General features: G+C 36.7%; 1 protein-coding gene across 1 annotated transcript in view; it reads right to left on the reverse strand.

Moving 5' to 3' along the window:
• Positions 1-406: 406 nt before the first annotated feature.
• Positions 407-19,331, reverse strand: part of SPTLC1 (serine palmitoyltransferase long chain base subunit 1) — a 38,407-nt gene continuing 19,482 nt past the window's right edge. Inside the window, exons 7-15 of the mRNA XM_072859676.1 lie at positions 18,303-18,432; positions 14,952-15,041; positions 14,107-14,214; positions 12,598-12,693; positions 12,179-12,275; positions 10,817-10,871; positions 5,656-5,773; positions 4,693-4,766; positions 407-4,207 (exon numbers count right to left, since the gene is read on the reverse strand). Of these exons, the coding sequence (XP_072715777.1) occupies positions 4,114-4,207; positions 4,693-4,766; positions 5,656-5,773; positions 10,817-10,871; positions 12,179-12,275; positions 12,598-12,693; positions 14,107-14,214; positions 14,952-15,041; positions 18,303-18,432 (862 nt within the window). The 3' untranslated portion in view covers positions 407-4,113. The remainder of the gene's footprint in view (positions 4,208-4,692; positions 4,767-5,655; positions 5,774-10,816; positions 10,872-12,178; positions 12,276-12,597; positions 12,694-14,106; positions 14,215-14,951; positions 15,042-18,302; positions 18,433-19,331) is intronic.

Consider the following 19,331-nt stretch of genomic DNA (forward strand, 5'->3'; position numbering starts at 1 on the left):
TTGCAGTATTTTCTTCCATAAAGGTCTGTCAAAGCTGGGGCATATTTCATCTGGACTCAAGAGTTTGTTGATACATCCGAAATTCTATACTGAGTCACAGCAAAACTGTATCTGGCCCAGTGCCTAGTTTCCAACAGCAGTGTTCCGTAAGTATCTGGTACCTAAGTATTAGAAACTGGTCATGTAGAGAAATGCCCTTTCCTGATAGATACTTCCAGCAATCTGCAGCTCAGCTGATTTATTAGTTTATGTGACTTTTATTATGCATATTTTGCAATGATCAAGCACACACTCGACAGGAAACTAAAATCTGAAAAAATCCATCAACAGCAGCACAGAGTAAGTCCATTATCTTATTAGCATGAAAACTGCCAAAGAACATAAAAACACAAGAAATTTTATCCAGACACTTCCTTTTATTAGGACACTGAAACAGTTGAATGTACAAATGCTTTGTGTTAATTGTAAATATTTCCTCTCTTTAAGCAGCATTTACAGCTCATGTATATTTCTCGAGTCATCTTAAGATGCAAGACACTTTTGCAGTAGCAACTTCATAGATCAATGAATGCCAACACTCCACAACCCTGTTTAAAATAATAAAGTCCAGATGGAGTGACAGAAAGGAGACAGTACACCATTCTGTGCAGTGACTGGGATTGTATTTCAAAAGTGAAAAAAGAATCAAAGTTATTCAGCCATACCTCTCTTTCTTTCTTAATACTCTCCTTATGCATTTCACCACCTATCCAAAAATAATGATTACTATAATAAACAGAAAAGGCATCTGTAGGTTATCCTATAAAAACAATGAACCTACACAAATAACAATCATTTATTTTTAAATATTCAAGGAAAATAGATCTCTCTGTTTAAAATAAGAATATATATATATATCATGTAGACATGTTTCTTCAAGCCAAAACACCTTCAAAGTATAAATTCTTTCCAGCGCATCCCAGTCCCCACATATTGCAAACAATTGCTTTCATCAGGACAATTTCAATAAATGGCCACCTTATTACAGTTAAAACGCATTCCTTCTCAACTACCAGATACTAATCTTCAGTAAAAAAAAAATTAACACTTATTTTTGATAATTATTTATTATCCTGATGCTTCCACTTAGCTGAAACTCTTTTCCAAATACTTGGTAGGGCAAAATACATAAATTAGTGGAATTAAAATTAAGAATCCAGATATGTATTTTCAACAGAAACTTTGACGTTTGGGATAAGACCCTTACGTGTTTGATTCACCTCACAGTATCCTGCTGAATAGATTTCCATTTATTTACTAAGACCCCAGCCTTGCTCCCATATCTGAAGAAATGGATGAAAGTCCCACTTCATCCAAACATAACCACAAAGGAACTAAAACAGGCTTGTTCATATATTTATCAGCCTAGAGCACTGAGAACTTAAGCACCTTAACAGGCTTCTGATTTTTTTAATGTCAGAAGTTTAACCAGAAACACCTGCTGTCTCCCTAACCCCAACCAACTTTTTTCCCCCAGCACCATCCTTCCCTTCATCTGTTTGCCATGTCAGAGACATTTATCAAAAAAGCCAAAATGAAGAGGGCCAGACATGCTTAAACTGTCCAGGGATCTCTCTCTCCACCAGCTACATCTCATAGGAGTCTTAATTTCTCACAGAGACGATGTATATAACCTGTCAGTAAAACACACATTATAACAGTACTTCAACTGCTATTAACCATAAGGTGTTCGCTTTAGTGTGATCTGAATGCTTCTTTTCTCTACATTTGTAAACAACAAAAAAGGACAAAGGCAGTTTTACCAATGTTTTAATGCTGGGTATGTGTTTGCCAAATGAATCAGATGATAGTATCTCTTAGCAACATACTTGAACTTTTTTTCCATCAGAACCACTTAGTCACAGCTTTGAAATTGCCAGAAATTCCACTCTGCTTCCTGCCAATTTAGGTGTTATCACTTCATTTTAAAGCAAAAACCAAAAACAACAAAACAAACCCATGTATCTAAAGATTACTGCTAGTTCTCAAAAGTGCAACAAAAAAAATCCCCCCCATTTGCAGACAACCTAAAACAAAATGCAAGAAGTGAATATAGATTCTGCAACCTAGCATTTCAATGCTAATTGGTGATTTGCTTACCTTCACCAGTTTACCTGGAACTCCAAAACCATTTATTATGCTGCACTGGAATCCAAGTACCTTATTTGTTCCCAGATTATACATCAAAGGCTTGAGTTTACTTGAATATTCAGGTTTCAATTATCAAACCAAAAATGGCTCACAAGCTCAAAGTATAGTGGTAAGTTTTAATTTCTATTTCTCACAATCTCTGAGGGTCTTGAGAAGGTAGATTGTTCTGCACTTCAGTTCCAGTCTGTAAAATGGGAATCAGCTTCCTTCCCCACATTTTTGCTCTTTTAAATTGTTGGCTTCTCACAGGCTTTTACTCACAGTTTATAGAGAAAAACATAAATGTCAGTGAACTAGGAATACTCTTTCACATTGGGATGAAGGTTTCTCTACATTGCACAGATAAAGATTTCACTATTTCAAACAGTCAAGCAAGAATCACAAGAGTGCCCCAACACAACTTTATCTGGTTTATCTGAATGTACGCAGGTGGGAAGTTTTGAAAGCCAGTGCAGAGACAGTCACTATGAACCGAAGGAGGCAACACAGATGATGCTCATCTGATGCAGAATATTCAACAAAATATGATTGATAATGCTACAGAATCTAATTATATGATAAGTAAAAACCTGGATCAAACATGATTAACTTTTTATTTAAACCCTGACGTTTCTCAAAAATAGTCCTGTAGTCCTTGTAGCAGCAACCAAAAAGGGACATAAGTACAAAACAACCCAGAATACAGATCAAGCAGAATATAAAATTTTTAAACAGGCATTCTTAAAGCAAAATCCTGAAATACATAGCTATAGTTTTTATTTTATAAAAAGGTACAGCCTACTGTCATCCTTCCTTACCAGTTTCCTCTCATTGGTGTAATGTGTCCATCTGTGATGCATCCTGACAGCATAAGCTCCAAATATTACTATCCAATTACGTGGGGATTTTATGTGCACGTATTGAGTTGTATTTCAGTAGTATTTGTACCATCTACACTCTTATTAGCTATCTGTGAGTCTTCCCCTCTAAGGTATAACTGTTCAGAGGTAAAACTTAGCACACACCATTTTGGTGCTTCAAAGTAGTTTTGACTAAGCTAGTATTTAGTTGCCATTTCAAAACTTTGGTTCATTCTTCATGTTGCATATGACTCTCCTTCAAGACTGGGGCAAAGCCCTCCTGACTGAACATACTATAATGGACTTACACCAGTTCCATAATTCAGATGTTTCAGTTTAGATGTTTTAAAGTTAATAATATGAAAAACCTCACCCATAATATCAAACGTGCATACAATTACATATGAAATGCAGGAAGCAAATAGTATTTAATATTAATTTACTGTTTAGATAATGGAATTCTCTGGCCAGACATTCTTAAAAACTGGCTTCCAAAAATGGTTAGAGAAAGATATAAACAGAAAAGAACTGAAGTTCCTCCTATAATTCAATAATAAATGACATAATATAGCACAAAATTATCTCTTAATGTGTTATTTTCTCCCTTTTGGCAGTATTAGGAACAGCCTACCTTCATTTGGGGTGGGGGGAGGGGGATAATTAATTGAAATTTATCTGAAGTTCCTACATTCTGAGAATACGCAGAGAAAACAATACATTTCAGATGTTTTGGGGGAAAACTGAGTGTTCACATACATTTTTGAAAACGTTTAAGGATTTGAAGAAATAAATTTAAAACTCTTTAAGATGCAACTTATGAAAGAGTCCTGTATGCAACAGTAATATCTCATTTTAAGGAATGCTAGTAAATGGTAAGAGCTTGAATTACAAGTACACTGTGTCATTCACCAGTTCCAAAATTCAGCATTCTTCCCCTCACTGCATTTGTACCATTCTGGAACAATCTTGTTAGTCAGGTTTCAACGCTATCAGTGGAAGAACTTGAATATCTGACGTGAAGTCACTATACAGTGTAAAACACTTATCCTGATAAGTTGGGGAAAGAGGAATCCAAAACATCAGTCTAATTCAATACAGACTGTGCAGCTTCCTTAAGAAGTGATGCAGCTTTGTCCAGTTCTTGTTCTGTTTGTTCAACTGTTATCACTACTCGAATACTAGAAAAAGAAAACCAGAACAGACACAGTGAACTTTACTCCTTGCCTTCAGCTTTAGACTTTTCTTGTACTAATTTTAACACATTAAGATTACTATCTCTAGGGAAATTATTATGACTTCAAATTCAACCAGAAACAAGACATATGACTAAACAGAAATGGTCAGACTACTTCCCCCACCTCCCCCCATACACATGACAAAATTTGAGTGTTATCTGTTTTACCTGCAGATGTGCAGCTCATGGAAATGTGCCCAGTAACAGGCAACATGCTGATCACTGAGATTCAGGTAGTTTTGATACAGTATTAGATCAGTGTATTAGCATCCTGTAACAGTCACTGAAAATATACCTCAAAATGGCAGCCTTTCCCATTTTTTACAGGACCAACTATTCAATCCAGTGTACTGAACAAAACCCCATCATTGTATTAAAAGAGAGAGTCATATCCAATAAAATGAAATAATGTATTGATTTTCTACTAACCTGGGTGGAGGAAGACTTTTTTCTTCTTTCTCCAGATAGCGGGCCTGAGTTAACGCAATACCACTATTCATGCACTACAAATAAAGAAAATACAGCAGTCATCAATTTGGAAACTTCTGATGGCATATCCTTTTGATCACCAAATACATATAATTAACTTTTATGAGTTTGGTGTCAGGATAACTTTAAGTTCTTTCCCAAATGGAAGTTTTGAAGGTTGTGCAAAATCATCTCTAATTTTAATACAGCATAAACACATAAAACAGATTAGGGTGTAAGTTCTTTAGCTTTCATCTCCAAGTAATCAGACAAAAATGCCGTATTAAGTAGGCTATTAAATCATATTCAAGCACATTTTCAAGGAAATCAACTTCAGCATTTCCTTTTGTTGTGTAGTCTTGTTTACCTGCTACCTGAAATATAAAGCTTCCTCATCAACCTTCGTCTCCTTCATGTGGGAGAAAGAGAACCAATGTGTATTGGAGATGGAAAAAAGTCCTATATACAAAACATGAGATTCTTCACACAAAAAAGCAAGTTCATGGACTCAAACAAGCAAAATTACAGAAAGCTAGACCTCAAATGGTTAAAATACACCACCAGAATTCTGTTCAAACAATAGACTTTATTCTTATGAACATCATAAAAGTTTTCTAAGCAACCATTTTATATGCAAATTTAATTTGAGTTTTGAAGTACATAACAGGAAATAATTATTTTCTGAAGTAAAAGTTCTAATATATATTTTTATCCAGTTCTACAGACCTAAACATCTGCAGCAAGAAATGGTTATAAGATGGTCTTTAATATAGCCCTATAGTCAATAAAGAAACCGAGTTCCTTGCAGTATTCCTGCAAAACATTTCAACAAGTTACCCAACAAGCCTCCCTACCCATATGCACTTCATTCATTATTCACATTGAAAGGCAATGATATATTTTAATTGCTGTGGGGACACTTACATAATCCACAACTCTTTTGAGTAACTTCACATCATTTTCTCGAGATCCACAGCTTTCTTCCAGCTGTAGGTGCAATGCTGGAGAAAAAGATTCTCCCACTACTTTTAAGCCAGAAATCCTAAAACAAATAAAAAGCCTTTAGTGCACATCCTACTTGAACACACATGTTAAAGTTCTAGATAGTAAGTGTTTCCCCTTTCTAGGTGGCGAGTGAGAAGAGAGGGATATTTCACTTTATAATGCAGACAAAACATATGTGCATTTCAGCTTGCAATAGGTAAAGGTAACAAAACTTATCAAGCGAATGTCTTTCCTAAGGAGTTTACTAAATGTAGTTTCAGCAAGTTTGTGTAACAATAGTGACTCCTTTTGCAAAAAGGATTAATGATTCAGAAATTTTGAAAGGATCCTTATGAAGATGTAGGAGAAATGTTAGTGGTAGGCCTGTATGTTGCTGATAAAAACACAGCTAGCTAAGTCAAGTCTTCAGATTCTATATTAGAGAAAATAAATAATAATAAATATTTTTACCCACTTATGTGATAAGAAGAAATAAGGGGTTTTTTTGGCAAGACTTCTGATTTTAAATTTCCTGTAGAAAATCTTTACAACATCTGCCACTTAGTCAGAAGCTCCTCTAAAACTAGTTATATCACTAGAATTGCTCCCACATCTGTACGTAGGGACTGTTGTTAATTGGGTTCCTAGAATTTGATTGAATGATTGACATTTGACTGTCAAAAAATGATGGACATTCGATTGTGATTGTCCTGACACATCATATCATCATATTGAGGACTGAGTTATTCCCCTCCAAAAAACTGTATCCAATAACCAAGCAAGACCTCTGGTCTCCAAAATTAACAGCTCCCATAAATGCATGCCTACCATCAGCCGTAATTTTGATTTCCTGACTATGATGAGGCTTGCCTCACACACTGTAAGTTTATACCCTCATTTTCAAATAAGTTTTCTATTTTTACAAAGTTCAAGACCCAGTCAGAGCAGAAGAGATGTTAAATCCATAAACACCAGAACTGGAGCCTATAGGAGAGAGAATTGGCACTACAAACACACTGAATCAATTATAACCTTGAAAAAATAAAATTATACTCTAGCATGGAAAGCATCTTGCATTATTTCTACAATGCTATTTCAACTCACAGTCCATTCAATAAATACAAATCAAACTGATACTCCTCTTCAGCCACAAATCTGCAAACATTCTGGTGTCATTAACCTACACTTGCAAATTAACCAAACACAGGTGATTTCTTTAATACACAAGCACACACACTGCATTTGTCTCACTACTGCACGCATATCTAGGGATCGGTGATACAACATTTGGTAACATAAAGGACAAGGAAAAGCAGTCCAAGGTTCAGCTACAAGGTAGAAAGACAATACACAGTATAGCCATATAACATATAGGTTGTTAGTTATGTTCCTAGGAGTGACCTGACTTCTAAGTAGCAGCGTTCTACAAGTAGGGAGATGAGAGCAGAAGTCAGATGAAGTTTCACTGTAATTTAAATCTATTTGTTGGAGAACAGAGTTTAAGACAAGCTACTAAAACAATTAGGTTTTGTTCAGAGAGACACAGTTTTAGCTTCTAGTTATAAAATAGACATAATTCTTTAACTGAAATAGATAATAAAAAACTGTCCCCCTCCAAAGAGTAAATGAGAAACAATAAGTAGGAAGCAAGCTTAGTATTGCTTCCATTCAAACTGAGTCTTTGCCTGAACAACATGCTTCGTATTTGCTATACACTTACTCATAGAGGCTGCTTACAAGTTTCAAACTTAATTTTAATCTTAAAACTTTTTCTGTCAGTCACAGCTGTAGTAAACCGAACTACATAATTAATCTTACTCAACTATTTGAAGAAACCCAGGAGTTTAACATGAGGTCTTCTGATGGCAATACTTTAACTTTCATGTAAAGCGTTAACTATGTTTTTCTGAGCCTCTGTCAAATTAAGATTCAACAAGTATTTGAGAATCCAATGCATGCACACTGTAACTTTCCTGTAATCACTATTCACTTTCCTAAGAAATGCTGGGAAAGTTTCATTTTCAAACAAAAATGTACAACTTCCACACAAAAAAGAGAGGAATCTGAAAGATCTGATTTTGAAGTAACAAAGGAACAAAACTATCCTCCTGAACTCCAATGCTCCTTTTAAGGCTAGCTCTATATTAGTAAATTAAATATGCCTTGGACTGCTTTCTGGCCCTGTGGTGAATGGATATGGAATGACTCACATCCATACTTTCAAAATCTGAGTCTCCACATCAGGGTGGCCACATCCAAACTGACCACAGCTCCTGGCTCATGCCAACTCTTGAACTGTATCCAGGAGTCCTTTCAAAGAGCGCTGCTTGGCCTGGGCCAAACCCATGCCACAGATCACTCCAACAATTTGACAGAGTAGACAATCAAGATCCAGTACCCAGGAATGCTTCCTGACGTTAACATACCAGTATGGATGTAGCCTCGGGGAGCTCCCTCCTCACAGCTCTCCACACCCCAGCTACAAGGCTGGGCTGCAGAACTGAGTGACAGGACCAGGCTCTTGGCAGTAGGGAACCCTGTGTAGCCAGGCTGCCCTGAACACCATAAACATTTCTGTCAGTTTTACTAACAGAAAACTAGAATGAGGTCTCATTGAAAAAAATGTCAAGTTTCTCTGGAATAGAAAATCTTTAAAAATAAATCTGCTTTTCCCCAATGAAAACTTGCTTTATTGGAAAATTCTCAGCCAGGTGTAGGATATGACAATAAGTAATGAACTACTTAAGGGATACTACCTAATATTGTCATGCTTTTAAAAAAAAAAAAAACCCACAAAATTCTGTCCCATCCACCCTGTCTCCCTGCAACAGAGCTGCTTCATTTCTATTTACTAAGACACTATATATTTTTAAATACAAGACAGAAAGAAATCTACTTTATCTAAGATTAAGAAAGTTAAGAATATTCCTGATGTGTTAATCATTTCATCTCTTACTGCATTTTTTTTATGCTTTATAAACTACCATAGACAGTAAGAAAGCAGTTCTATGTAGGATTCAGAAGAATTCTTCCCTTACTTCTACAAACCAGCACTTGGCTTGTACCTGGAACAGTAATAAACACCAGTCATTCCTCTAGCTTACAACACTACTGCTTCTTCCCCCACCATAGTCCATATAAAGAGCAACATTTTTTTGGAACACTAATCATGCACTCGTCCTTATATATCAAGTCCTAAATTCCATGGGTTAGTTACATCTTGGCTAAAAGAAAGACTTCCTTTACTTTTAATTTGTTATATTATGAGAAAGGAGAAAAGCTGTGTATTCTTTCCCACTTTCTTTGTGTACAGTTCTACCACCATTTTACGCTCCCTTTTAAACCAAGTTAGTTCCATTCTATCATAGTGAGAACACCATAAAGAATTAGAGGCAAGCAGCAGCCATGGTTAGGCAGGGAAGATGAGTGCATTTAACATCACGGCATTAGAAAAGCTTTTTCTGAGAACTTTGCCTCTCTTTGAACCATCACACACTTTTTCTAGTGTGGTTATTAACTAAAAAAAAGAAACACACTGGACCCTGCAAATATTAGTTCAGATCTTCTCTCTGTTATTGCTTTATGCAATTGTTAGGATAGTTTTCCTGCTACAGTTGCCTGGTGTTGTTAAATCTTTCAAGTTTTTTCCCAGTATGACCTAGAAGAACTACTTCCTTTGTAATTTTTTGGACATCTATATTACCACACTGTTTTCCATAAGGCAAAAATACAAAAGTCCTATTACAGACACTCAGGCATTTTTGCCTACTTGTTAATTTGTGACTATATTAATCATTGAATTTATGAGTCAGTCACAGGATAGAAAAGCACCAGCCATGGCTTATTCACTTCTGTTTTGCACTGGGTATTAACAAGTAAAAGGTTGATAATTTTCCTTACATTTTTTTTTCCTGTATTTTAAACATATTTATAATTATCACCTAAAAACGACAGGTAGAGAAGAATATTACATTTATTCTCCTTTTAGCTCAGTCATAACATTCTATTACTAGCAAAGAAGAGATGCTAACAGTTTTCAAGTTACTCTAAAATTTTAATTTCAAGTGTAGAAGCATCTGGGTATCTTTGACCTGAAAGCTATGCATTTTAAACCCATGTTGAAAGAGAACACAGCCAAAGGAGCCAAGGATTACCTGATGGTAGGATTATTCCAAAGAACTTGAATGTAGCTAAAGTTGTAACATAAAACATCAGCTAAGCAGGAAACTGCTTATTTGAAATAACAAGCAACTCACACTGAATAACTAATTGACTAATACTAAAAAAAAACCTACTACAAAAAAATCACCTAGTATAATCAATCTTGCATTACTGATTTTGTGTGTGTTTAAATGTTATTCCTTTCTGTAATATGTAACAGAAAACTGTTGAAGAAAATTAATTGTAAAATACTAGCTACCACATCTATTCTGTACATTAAACAGTCGTTGAATAGTCACAGTAATTTCTATATTTTTTAGTATCAAAACCTGTCAGGAAAAAAGCAATTACTCAGTATAGCCATCTTTTAAAACGGGATAGTGTTAGGTAATTTAAAACAGAATCCTTATTTTTCAGATAAATTCTAGCAATTTTCTATGTGCCTCCAGAATAATGAATACTTCTATTACTATTTAACATTCTAGTCTCATATGTAAGAACAATATTGTATTAAGGGTGATTGCAAGGTGCACTGAGTTGTCTGAGAATATCTGCTAAGCTACACCCCAAACACTTTTACTTAGACATTTTTTTCAAAATGCTTATCAACACTTCGTACTGTTGAAAGCTATCACACTCTCCTGAAGACTTAAATGTGTAAGGGCTTGCAAACATCCTCACTAGCATTAAGGTATAATCTCATTTCAACACCTGTAAAGGGATATTAAAAACTTAGACTCCTTTTAGTAGCATAACAGAAAGAGTTGGAAAAGAGGATGACTTTCTTCCTTTAATACATACATAATTTAGTGTACATATCCCAGCCTAAGCATCTGTAAAATCAGAAATAGATTTGGGCAAGGAGAGTTCTTTAAAGTTGGCATTCTAAAGGCATGGTTAAATCGACAACAGCCAAAAAAAGCCCCAAAACCACACTTACCCCTGTAAAGCTTTGTGAATTCGTTCGCATTTAGCCCGGAGAGTCTGAAAAATGTCTACAGACACACACACAAAAGAAAAAGGAAAAGGCTTAGATATCCTGTTTCTACTTTACATTTCTGTAAGTCTAAGATTTCAAAAAAAGCATTTTGAAGGAAAACTAAGATATACATATCTATTGAATTACTAAGTCTCTTCACTACTCTTCATAATGTTCCTGATTACCATTTCTGCCAGGAAATGACAGGCTTTTAAGATCTGACAAATGCATTACTTCCTTTATCTCATTGCTCCAGCTGCATTGGTTCATGATCATATGGAAAGGATGACACAAACACTTGGTAATGGGACTGAAATGGCAGGTCCAACTTATTTATATCTATAAGATATCTACAGCCATGCAGACTCGGCTCCTTGATCCTTTCACCAACTCACTGCAGATTCTTAAACAGGAAACGTTGACTCTTAGACCTGCAAACCTTGGTTCTTTTCCTTGGTAAAGGTGACACTCCACTACAGCTAACAGTCCCGTAACTTACTCTTATTATTTTCTTGCTTTTGTTTAACTTCTGAGGACTAGGTGTGGGTCACCCAGTAGTTTTATTCATTTGTGACAAATTAAATACTGCATCTTTCTGCAGGTGTTCTCCAATCTGTTGACGCTAATGAAGGTTAAAAACAAATACACACAGATTTGGCCAATTTTGTCCTTCTCATATATCTCTCACTCGCTCCACCCCCTGCAAAAAAAAAAAAACCAAAACAACCAATCTTTCTTAGGTTCTAGCAACAAGGGTGATACTATGACTGCTAGAGCAGAAACTCCTGCCTGCCAACTTTATCCAAATGTCCTGTACTTGGTCCTGCTAAAATTTCAGGTGTTTGCACCATGATAACTCCTGAGATTCTTGCCTGGATGCTCCTTGAAGAAGAAAAATTTATGTAGTGCAAGTGGAAAGGAAAGGGTTGTTCAGTCCTTAGGAAATATATTCCCATTTGTTTCTCTTTAAGCTTCCCTTCCTCCATTTGTCTTGAAGGAATTTGTTTTCAAGGAAGAAGCATATCACTGGTCTATAAAGCAGAATAATAATTTATTTGCTTAGTGATAACCATCTCTGTCCCTCCTAGTGTCAACTAACTCGCTCATTTTCAGCCGAAAGAAGGAAAGGGGAGGAAACACTGAAGAAGAAAAGCAGGATGGGAAATTATATGAAGAAAAAAATCATGCATGTAACATTAATTAGCTGAAAAAGAGAGAGGACTTAAAAGAGTAAAAGGGTGAGGAATCAAAGTAGGGAGAAGTATGAGTTACTAGTTTTCAGTGAAGAAAGACTGAAGAGTAAGATTTTCGTGAATTAAGTACCTGGATTATCTTCCATAATATTCAGAGCCTCAATAGCAGCAGCAGCTAATAAAGGAGGTAGGGATGCAGAAAAGCAGTAGCCTTGACCAGACAATCGCTGTGGGGGAAAAAGAAAAAAGAAAGAAGAAGAAAATAAAAAAAACAACAACTTTTTTGTTTATAGCAGTATAGACAACGTTTTAAAAGTTAATTCACATACACCTAAACCTGTCCTCCACACTTACAGGTTCATGGAAGTGTGTAAAAGGAGGTCTCCAATTCATTTACAATATTTCATAGAACCAGACAGTTTCTGTATGGAATCAAATGCTGCATAATAATTTACATCATAACACTCCCTGCAAATTGATATTAGTAACTAACTCTCATTTCTAAGTAACTGCTCCTGCCACGCTGTATAAAAATGAGACCTGGCTTACCTGATGGTCAATAATAAAAGATCTTCCACAGCAAAATCCTCCAATAGAAGCCAGTGAATTTTCCATGTTTGCACTAATAAGATCTATATCATCAATCTGCCAGTTAAATTAACAAGTTATTAAGAGATGCTTTTGGTTACATCAAGACTATTTGTAAGCTAAATCTATTAACAATTTATTTTGTTTCATATTATCATGAATACTAGAGAAGATCCACCAAACTATCACATATTTAAATGAAGCTACAATTGAAATAACAATTTTAAGCAATACAAAAGGACTTCAGAAATTGAGATTTATGGATCTGTAAATAATTTACACAGGATCACTCTTTTCCAGGCATTGCAATGTGAAGAACTCAAACAGAAAAAACAAATTATATAGATACTGGTGACAATTCCTCAAAGCACTCAGTGTGACAGTGACCTTTAAGAATGTAAGTACTCCCACTGCAGTCAGTAGGAGTTAGAATGTGATTAAAACTGGGCATAAACCTAGTTAAAGCAGAATTTGAACCTTAGAGACACAATTGTCTTATTTCATGTCAGTTGCAAACATAACTTTTGCCAGGCTCTGTAATGCACACTGATGACCACTGCTACAAATTCTCATTCTGAGCAGACAAGGATTGTATATGACTTTAACATAGAAGCCAATTAATCAGATGGTACTTGGCAAACATCACAGCAGCACTATTTGTTTCCTTTTCTAAAGCTGTTTAACATTAATTTTCTCTTTTCCACATTTGGTATTAAGACACTTAAAGTGAAAACAATAGGGGACAGGGGAAGACAGAATGAATTATCAGAATTTGATATTTCACTTCCAAGCTGAACTCAAACCCTGTCAGAATGTAGTGACAGATGCTCCACGCTAAGACACTGGCAACCAAAAAAGCACTTCTTCCTCCCCCAGCTCAGGTGGCTGTGGCAGCAAACAACCGCAAGGATAGTTTTGGATTTCCAAACTACTTCGCAGATGAATAAACACCACAAAAGGTAGACTCTTGGAAAAGTAGTTTGGCTTAATCTGCTGGTAAAGTAGCAAGACAACATCTTCAAAAGGACCATCAAAAGCTTTATCCTATTTTTCCCCACTGGAGTAAAAGGCGATAGAGCAAAGTAGGCTAGCTATACACTGAGAAGATTTTTCTGACTTACCCCTAGCCCCCAAATATTTCTGTGTAAGCATGACACTTTTAAGTGTATGTGGCTGGAAAATAACTGCAATCATCACCTCACTGAGTGTCCAAAAAAAAGATAAAATTATGTATTGTAAAAATTCTTTTGTTATCTTCCTCACTAAAGAGAAGTAAAATTATTTCAAGTAAGCACATGAAAGAAAAGTGCCAAGACCTGAACGCTTTAAGACTGGTAAAGAAAAGTATGTTTAAATTTCTATCGTGCACTACTAAACATTGTTAATGCCACAGGTATAAGAAATCAATTGCAGAATTTGCTTCTGTACAAGTCTCTTGTTCACAACAAAACTCGCAAAGAGGGCACTTACATTTATTCCAAAGTGTTCAGTAATTCCTCTTCCATGTTCTCCAAGGACTCCAAAGGAAAGGCTCTCCTCCAAAAATATTCTAACTTTGTATTTATACTTCAATTTTATCTAACACAGAGCAAACGTATAAAATACAAGTCAAGCCCATCAGAATTTGGTAACAACATAGGTAGGCGAGATAAGGTAATGACAAGACAAGTACAGTATCCTGAATACTGCAAAAATGTCAGCTCTAGGGTTGTGTTCTGTCATCAAGACATTTTAAAAGCCTTCAAAATTCTTCCACCATGTAAGACTAAAGTAAATATCATAAATGTTCATGTACCAAAAAAAAATTTTTTTTTTTTAAATAGGCTATCAAGTATTTTCAGGATGATGCATTTTCACAGCATTTCTTCCATTATCTACTAGAATATAGCCTGCACAAAAAGATAATTTATGCTGAATAGCAAATGTTTTCCTTAGAGTCACTGTTTACAACAGCTGTGTGAGGGTTTCTGTAAAACATCGTATTTTTTTTTTTTAGACATAACTTAGTTTAATGACTTAGTATCATACAGCATAGCCGAAAATACAGTATATTTTACAGGTTAAAAAGTAAGACCACCACCAGATATTCATTTGCAAGTCTCATTACATATTGCTTCAGAATCCTAATCCTGATCAGAAGTTTCAAAACAATGTAAGATTCAGGATTGTCATTTCATGAACGTTTGAGAAAGCAAGAAGGTAAACAAAAAAACCGCATGCAGAGCTTTTCTATGTAGGCTTAACTATACGATACTACTATTTCATTAGCCACATGTTTTCATATGCAGTTTATAAGGCAAACTGAAACCACTTACCAATTCTGGAAGAGGGCAAACGTCTCCTGTGTTCATATACAATCCTTCCACTACAATAAACCTTCGAGTTACACGGGCCTTGCGAGGATTCTTCGAAGAAAGATATGGTTTCAGTTCATATCAACTGTTACTAACAAGCAAAGCTCTGAAGATTTTTTGACAGGGAAGGACAGCAATGGGAAGGGAAGGAAGATAATGTCTCTTTTTCAAGTAAGCTTTTACTCTAGTTTAAATTTAGTATTTATGATTTGTAACAGACGTTGAAATGCCTCATTGGACTAGTTTTTCTTTATTTTGTAATAATGTTAAAGCTTTTAACTCTTACACAAGACTTAAGACGCCTTGTTTTGCAACAAATCTTAATCAATCCATTTGAACTTTATGAGTATCATACAAACAATACAACTACAGAATAAATACTACAAATCTTGGTCTCTATTATACACATCATTAGTCTGAGCATTTAGAAGGCTTTTCAACAAGTGGTTTGTGCACCAGGATTCTCTGACAATTAGTGTCTTCATAAAGCACAAACCTCTGACAATTAGTGTCTTCATAAAACACAACCCAAAAGTATTCATAACATTCAAGTTACAATCTCCCTGTCTGATCTCTGGACAATATAGGCCATAAGACTATATTGCACTGGTTTCTGTTTAACCTTTAATGGTATGATTTGAGTGCTGTTGTTTCAAAATGCCATTCCCCTGGTATTTACTTTAAACCTTACTGATAGCTTTTGATCAAGGATATTAAGTCATGCTTCTTACCTTTTTCATTTCTTGGAAAAAGATTCAGAGAACATCTGTTTGTTCTGAGTGGTAGGCATGAAAACTAGGCACAGTCCACTCCACAAGCTGGACCAACTCCAGTGGTAAGATCTACCCCGTCCTAGTTAGTATGTCTTAGTTATACACACAGAATCACAGAATCATATAGGTTGGAAAAGACCTTTAAGATCATCGCGTCCAACCGTAAACCTAACACTACCAAGACCACCACTATACCATGTCCCTAAGCACCTCATCCAAACGTCTTTTAAATACCTCCAGGGATGGAGACTCAACCACTTCCCTGGGCAGCCTGTTCCAATGCTTGATAACCCTTTCAGTGAAGTAAAATTTCCTAATATCCAGTCTAAACCTCCCCTGGTGCAACTTGAGGCCATTTCCTCTCATCCCATCACGTTATCTGGGAGCAGAGACCGACCCCCACCTCACTACAACCTCCTTTCAGGTAGCTGTAGAGAGCAATAAGGTCTCCCCTCAGCCTCCTTTTCTCCAGGCTTAACAACCGCAGTTCCCTCAGCCGCTCCTCAGAAGACTTGTGCTCTAGACCCTTCACCAGCTTCGTTGCCCTTCTCTGGACACGCTCCAGCACCTCAACGTCTCTCTTGTACTGAGGGGCCCAAAACTGAACACAGTATTCAAGGTGCAGCCTCACCAGTGCCAAGTACAGGGGCACGATCACTTCCCTAGCCCTGCTGGCCACACTATTCCTGATACAAGCCAGGATGCCATTGGCTTTCTTGGCCACCTGGGCACACTGCTGGCTCATATTCAGGTGGCTGTCAACCAACACCCCCAGGTCCTTTTCTGCCAGGCAGCTTTCCAGCCACTCTTCCCCAAGCCTGTAGCGTTGCATGGGGTTGTTGTGGCCCAAGTGCAGGACCTTGCACTGAGCCTTGTTGAACCCCATACAATTGACCTCGGCCCATGGATCCAGCCTGTCCAGGTCCATCTGCAGAGCTTCCTACCCTCAAGCAGATCAACACTCCCGCACAACTTGGTGTCATCTGCAAACTTACTCAGGGTGCACTTGATCCCTTCGTCCAGATCATTGATAAAGATATTAAACAGGACTGGCCCCAACACAGAGCCCTGGGGAACACCCCTTGTGACCGGCCACCAACTGGAGTAAACTCCATTCATCACCACTCTTTGGGCCCAGCCATCCAGCCAGTTCTTTACCCAGCGAAGAGTACACCCGTCCAAGCCATGAGCAGCCAGTTTCTCCAGGAGAATGCTGTGGGGAACCGTGTCAAAGGCTTTACTGAAGTCTACATAGACAACATCCACAGCCTTCCCCTCATCCACTAGGCGGGTCACCTTGTCATAGAAGGAGATCAGGTAGGTTAAGCAGAACCTGCCTTTCCTGAACCCATGCTGGCTGGGCTTGATCCCTTGGTTATCCTCTACATGCCGTGTGATGGCACTCAGGATGATCTGCTCCATCAGCTTTCCCGGTACCGAGGTCAGGCCGACAGGCCTGTAGTTCCCCAGGTCCTCCTTCCAGCCCTTCTTGTAGACGGGTGTCACACATGGTCTATAGTAAGCTCTTGGCCACCAACTTTATGTTTACTTTCAGCTAGTTACATTAAGAAACTTTAACCATGTAGCTAAATCAAAGCACTCTGCTCTAACAAACCAAATGTGTTATACAAATTGCATCACTAGTTTGTCAATCACATCTAAAAACTCATGTAAAGATTATCTGACAAAATGTATTTTCCATGAAGGTATGTTAACTAGTATGTTTTCTACAAATTTGCTGTTAATCAGATCCATTACTGTTTTTCACTGATGTTAAGCTGATTGGCTCATAACTATGCAGTTTATCTACTTTACTTTTTCTATATGTTAGCACACCATCAGATTACTTCCAATTGTCTGTAACTTTCCAGCATTCTGTGAATGAGGCATATAATGACAGCTCTTCAGCTAATTCTTTCAAAATTCATTTAACCAAGTTATTTGTACTTGCTGATCCTGATTTTAGTAGCTGCTTTTGGACATCCTTTTGTATTACTGTTAGAATGAGAAGCAAGCCATCAAAGTGACCCCAATTTTTCAAGAGTGAGAACATCTTAAGAGTTGAGTGCAAGATAGGGGAAAAGTCTAAGAAAAAAAAAAAAAGAATCATGTTGATTCTATAAATTGAAGGGTTAGGACCAGCTGCTTTGGTGTTGATTTTACGGTGTGGCATTCAAACCGATAATTAACTTGCATTAGGTAAATGAAGTTATACAAATTTCTAAAAGACCAAAAAAAAGCTCTGTAACAGTATTTAAAAAAAATAAAATAATCTCACACTTTAGTCATCTGCCCTTAAATATATTCCCCCACTACCAATGCCTGTGAGCTCGTTTCCAGTGGTTACGCAGACAAATGCAAATAAATAAACAAACATTTTTTTAAAAAAATCTATCTTAATTACATAACCAACATTAACTGCTCAATAGAGATTTATGAAAACCAAATAACTGCCTATAAGCATTGCTACACAACCCAGTAAAAAAATGTGGGGGAGGTGGCACAAAAGAGTACAAATATTTCTTCAAAGGAATGGTACCTTTTGATCTTCAGTCTCTTGTTCTTTCAACAGTCGTTCAAGGTCAGCCATATCATTATGCTTAAATAACTTGATGTTACTACGAGATGCTTGTAATCCCTTTTGAATAGCAAAGCAGGCAGCTTCATCTCTGTAAATACAGCAAGTCCTTCTAAGTTTGCACTTGGTTTAACAATTATTCAAAGAAGTTGGCTATTAGGACTGTCCTACTTTTGAGCAGATATCTGTACTTAGGTGTAGTTAAAACCAGATTTATTAAAGCATCATATATTTTATTTACATTTTGAAAACTCATTTCCAAAGCTCCTCAACTTTCCTACGCACTATCGTCACTAAAAGCAGGCCAGCAAGTATTTTCTTGAAGTGTACACTGGTCCTTTTGTTTGTATGTGACAGCAGTTTATTTGAGCACAGCATTCCATGGACTGCGTACAATACCATGGCAATCATCCCAGAAACCTCTCACTCCATTTGCTCTGGGTCTTAGAAAAAAGGTGCAAAGATGTGCCTTATAAGAATTACAGTGGTCCTCCAAGTATTCAAAACCTGCTTTTTAATATCCTTTGGGAATTACTACCTCAGTATTCAAAGAACTATCCACCATTTTTAAGTGTCAGAAAAGCAAATCTCTGAGCGTGATGGGGTATGCAATTTCACAGCTGCTTAAGTCGAGTAATCTTTTAAAAGTGGCAACTAAACCAAACCGTCTCCATATGCCCAATGCAGTAATTTCAACCAAGTTGCTTTTAAATATCGTGAGATCTTTTGTCAGTGAGACAGTGAAACAGTAGAAGATAGCTAAATCCAGGATACGCTGGCATCTTGAATAGTGTGCACAGTTCTGGTTGTTCGTCTCAAAAAAGCTGATCCAGAAGATGTTCAAAGATGACCAAAAAACACGATCAAAGTTATGAAAGAACTTCTGTAAAAGAAGTCAAACAGGCTGCAAGCTTTACACTTAGGAAAGAGAGCACTGAAGAAAGATTTTCGTAGACAAATAGAAAAGTATCAGTGTGTTGTGGTTTAACC

Source organism: Ciconia boyciana, chromosome 4, assembly GCF_034638445.1.
Source record: "Ciconia boyciana chromosome 4, ASM3463844v1, whole genome shotgun sequence".
Lineage (NCBI taxonomy): Eukaryota > Metazoa > Chordata > Aves > Ciconiiformes > Ciconiidae > Ciconia > Ciconia boyciana.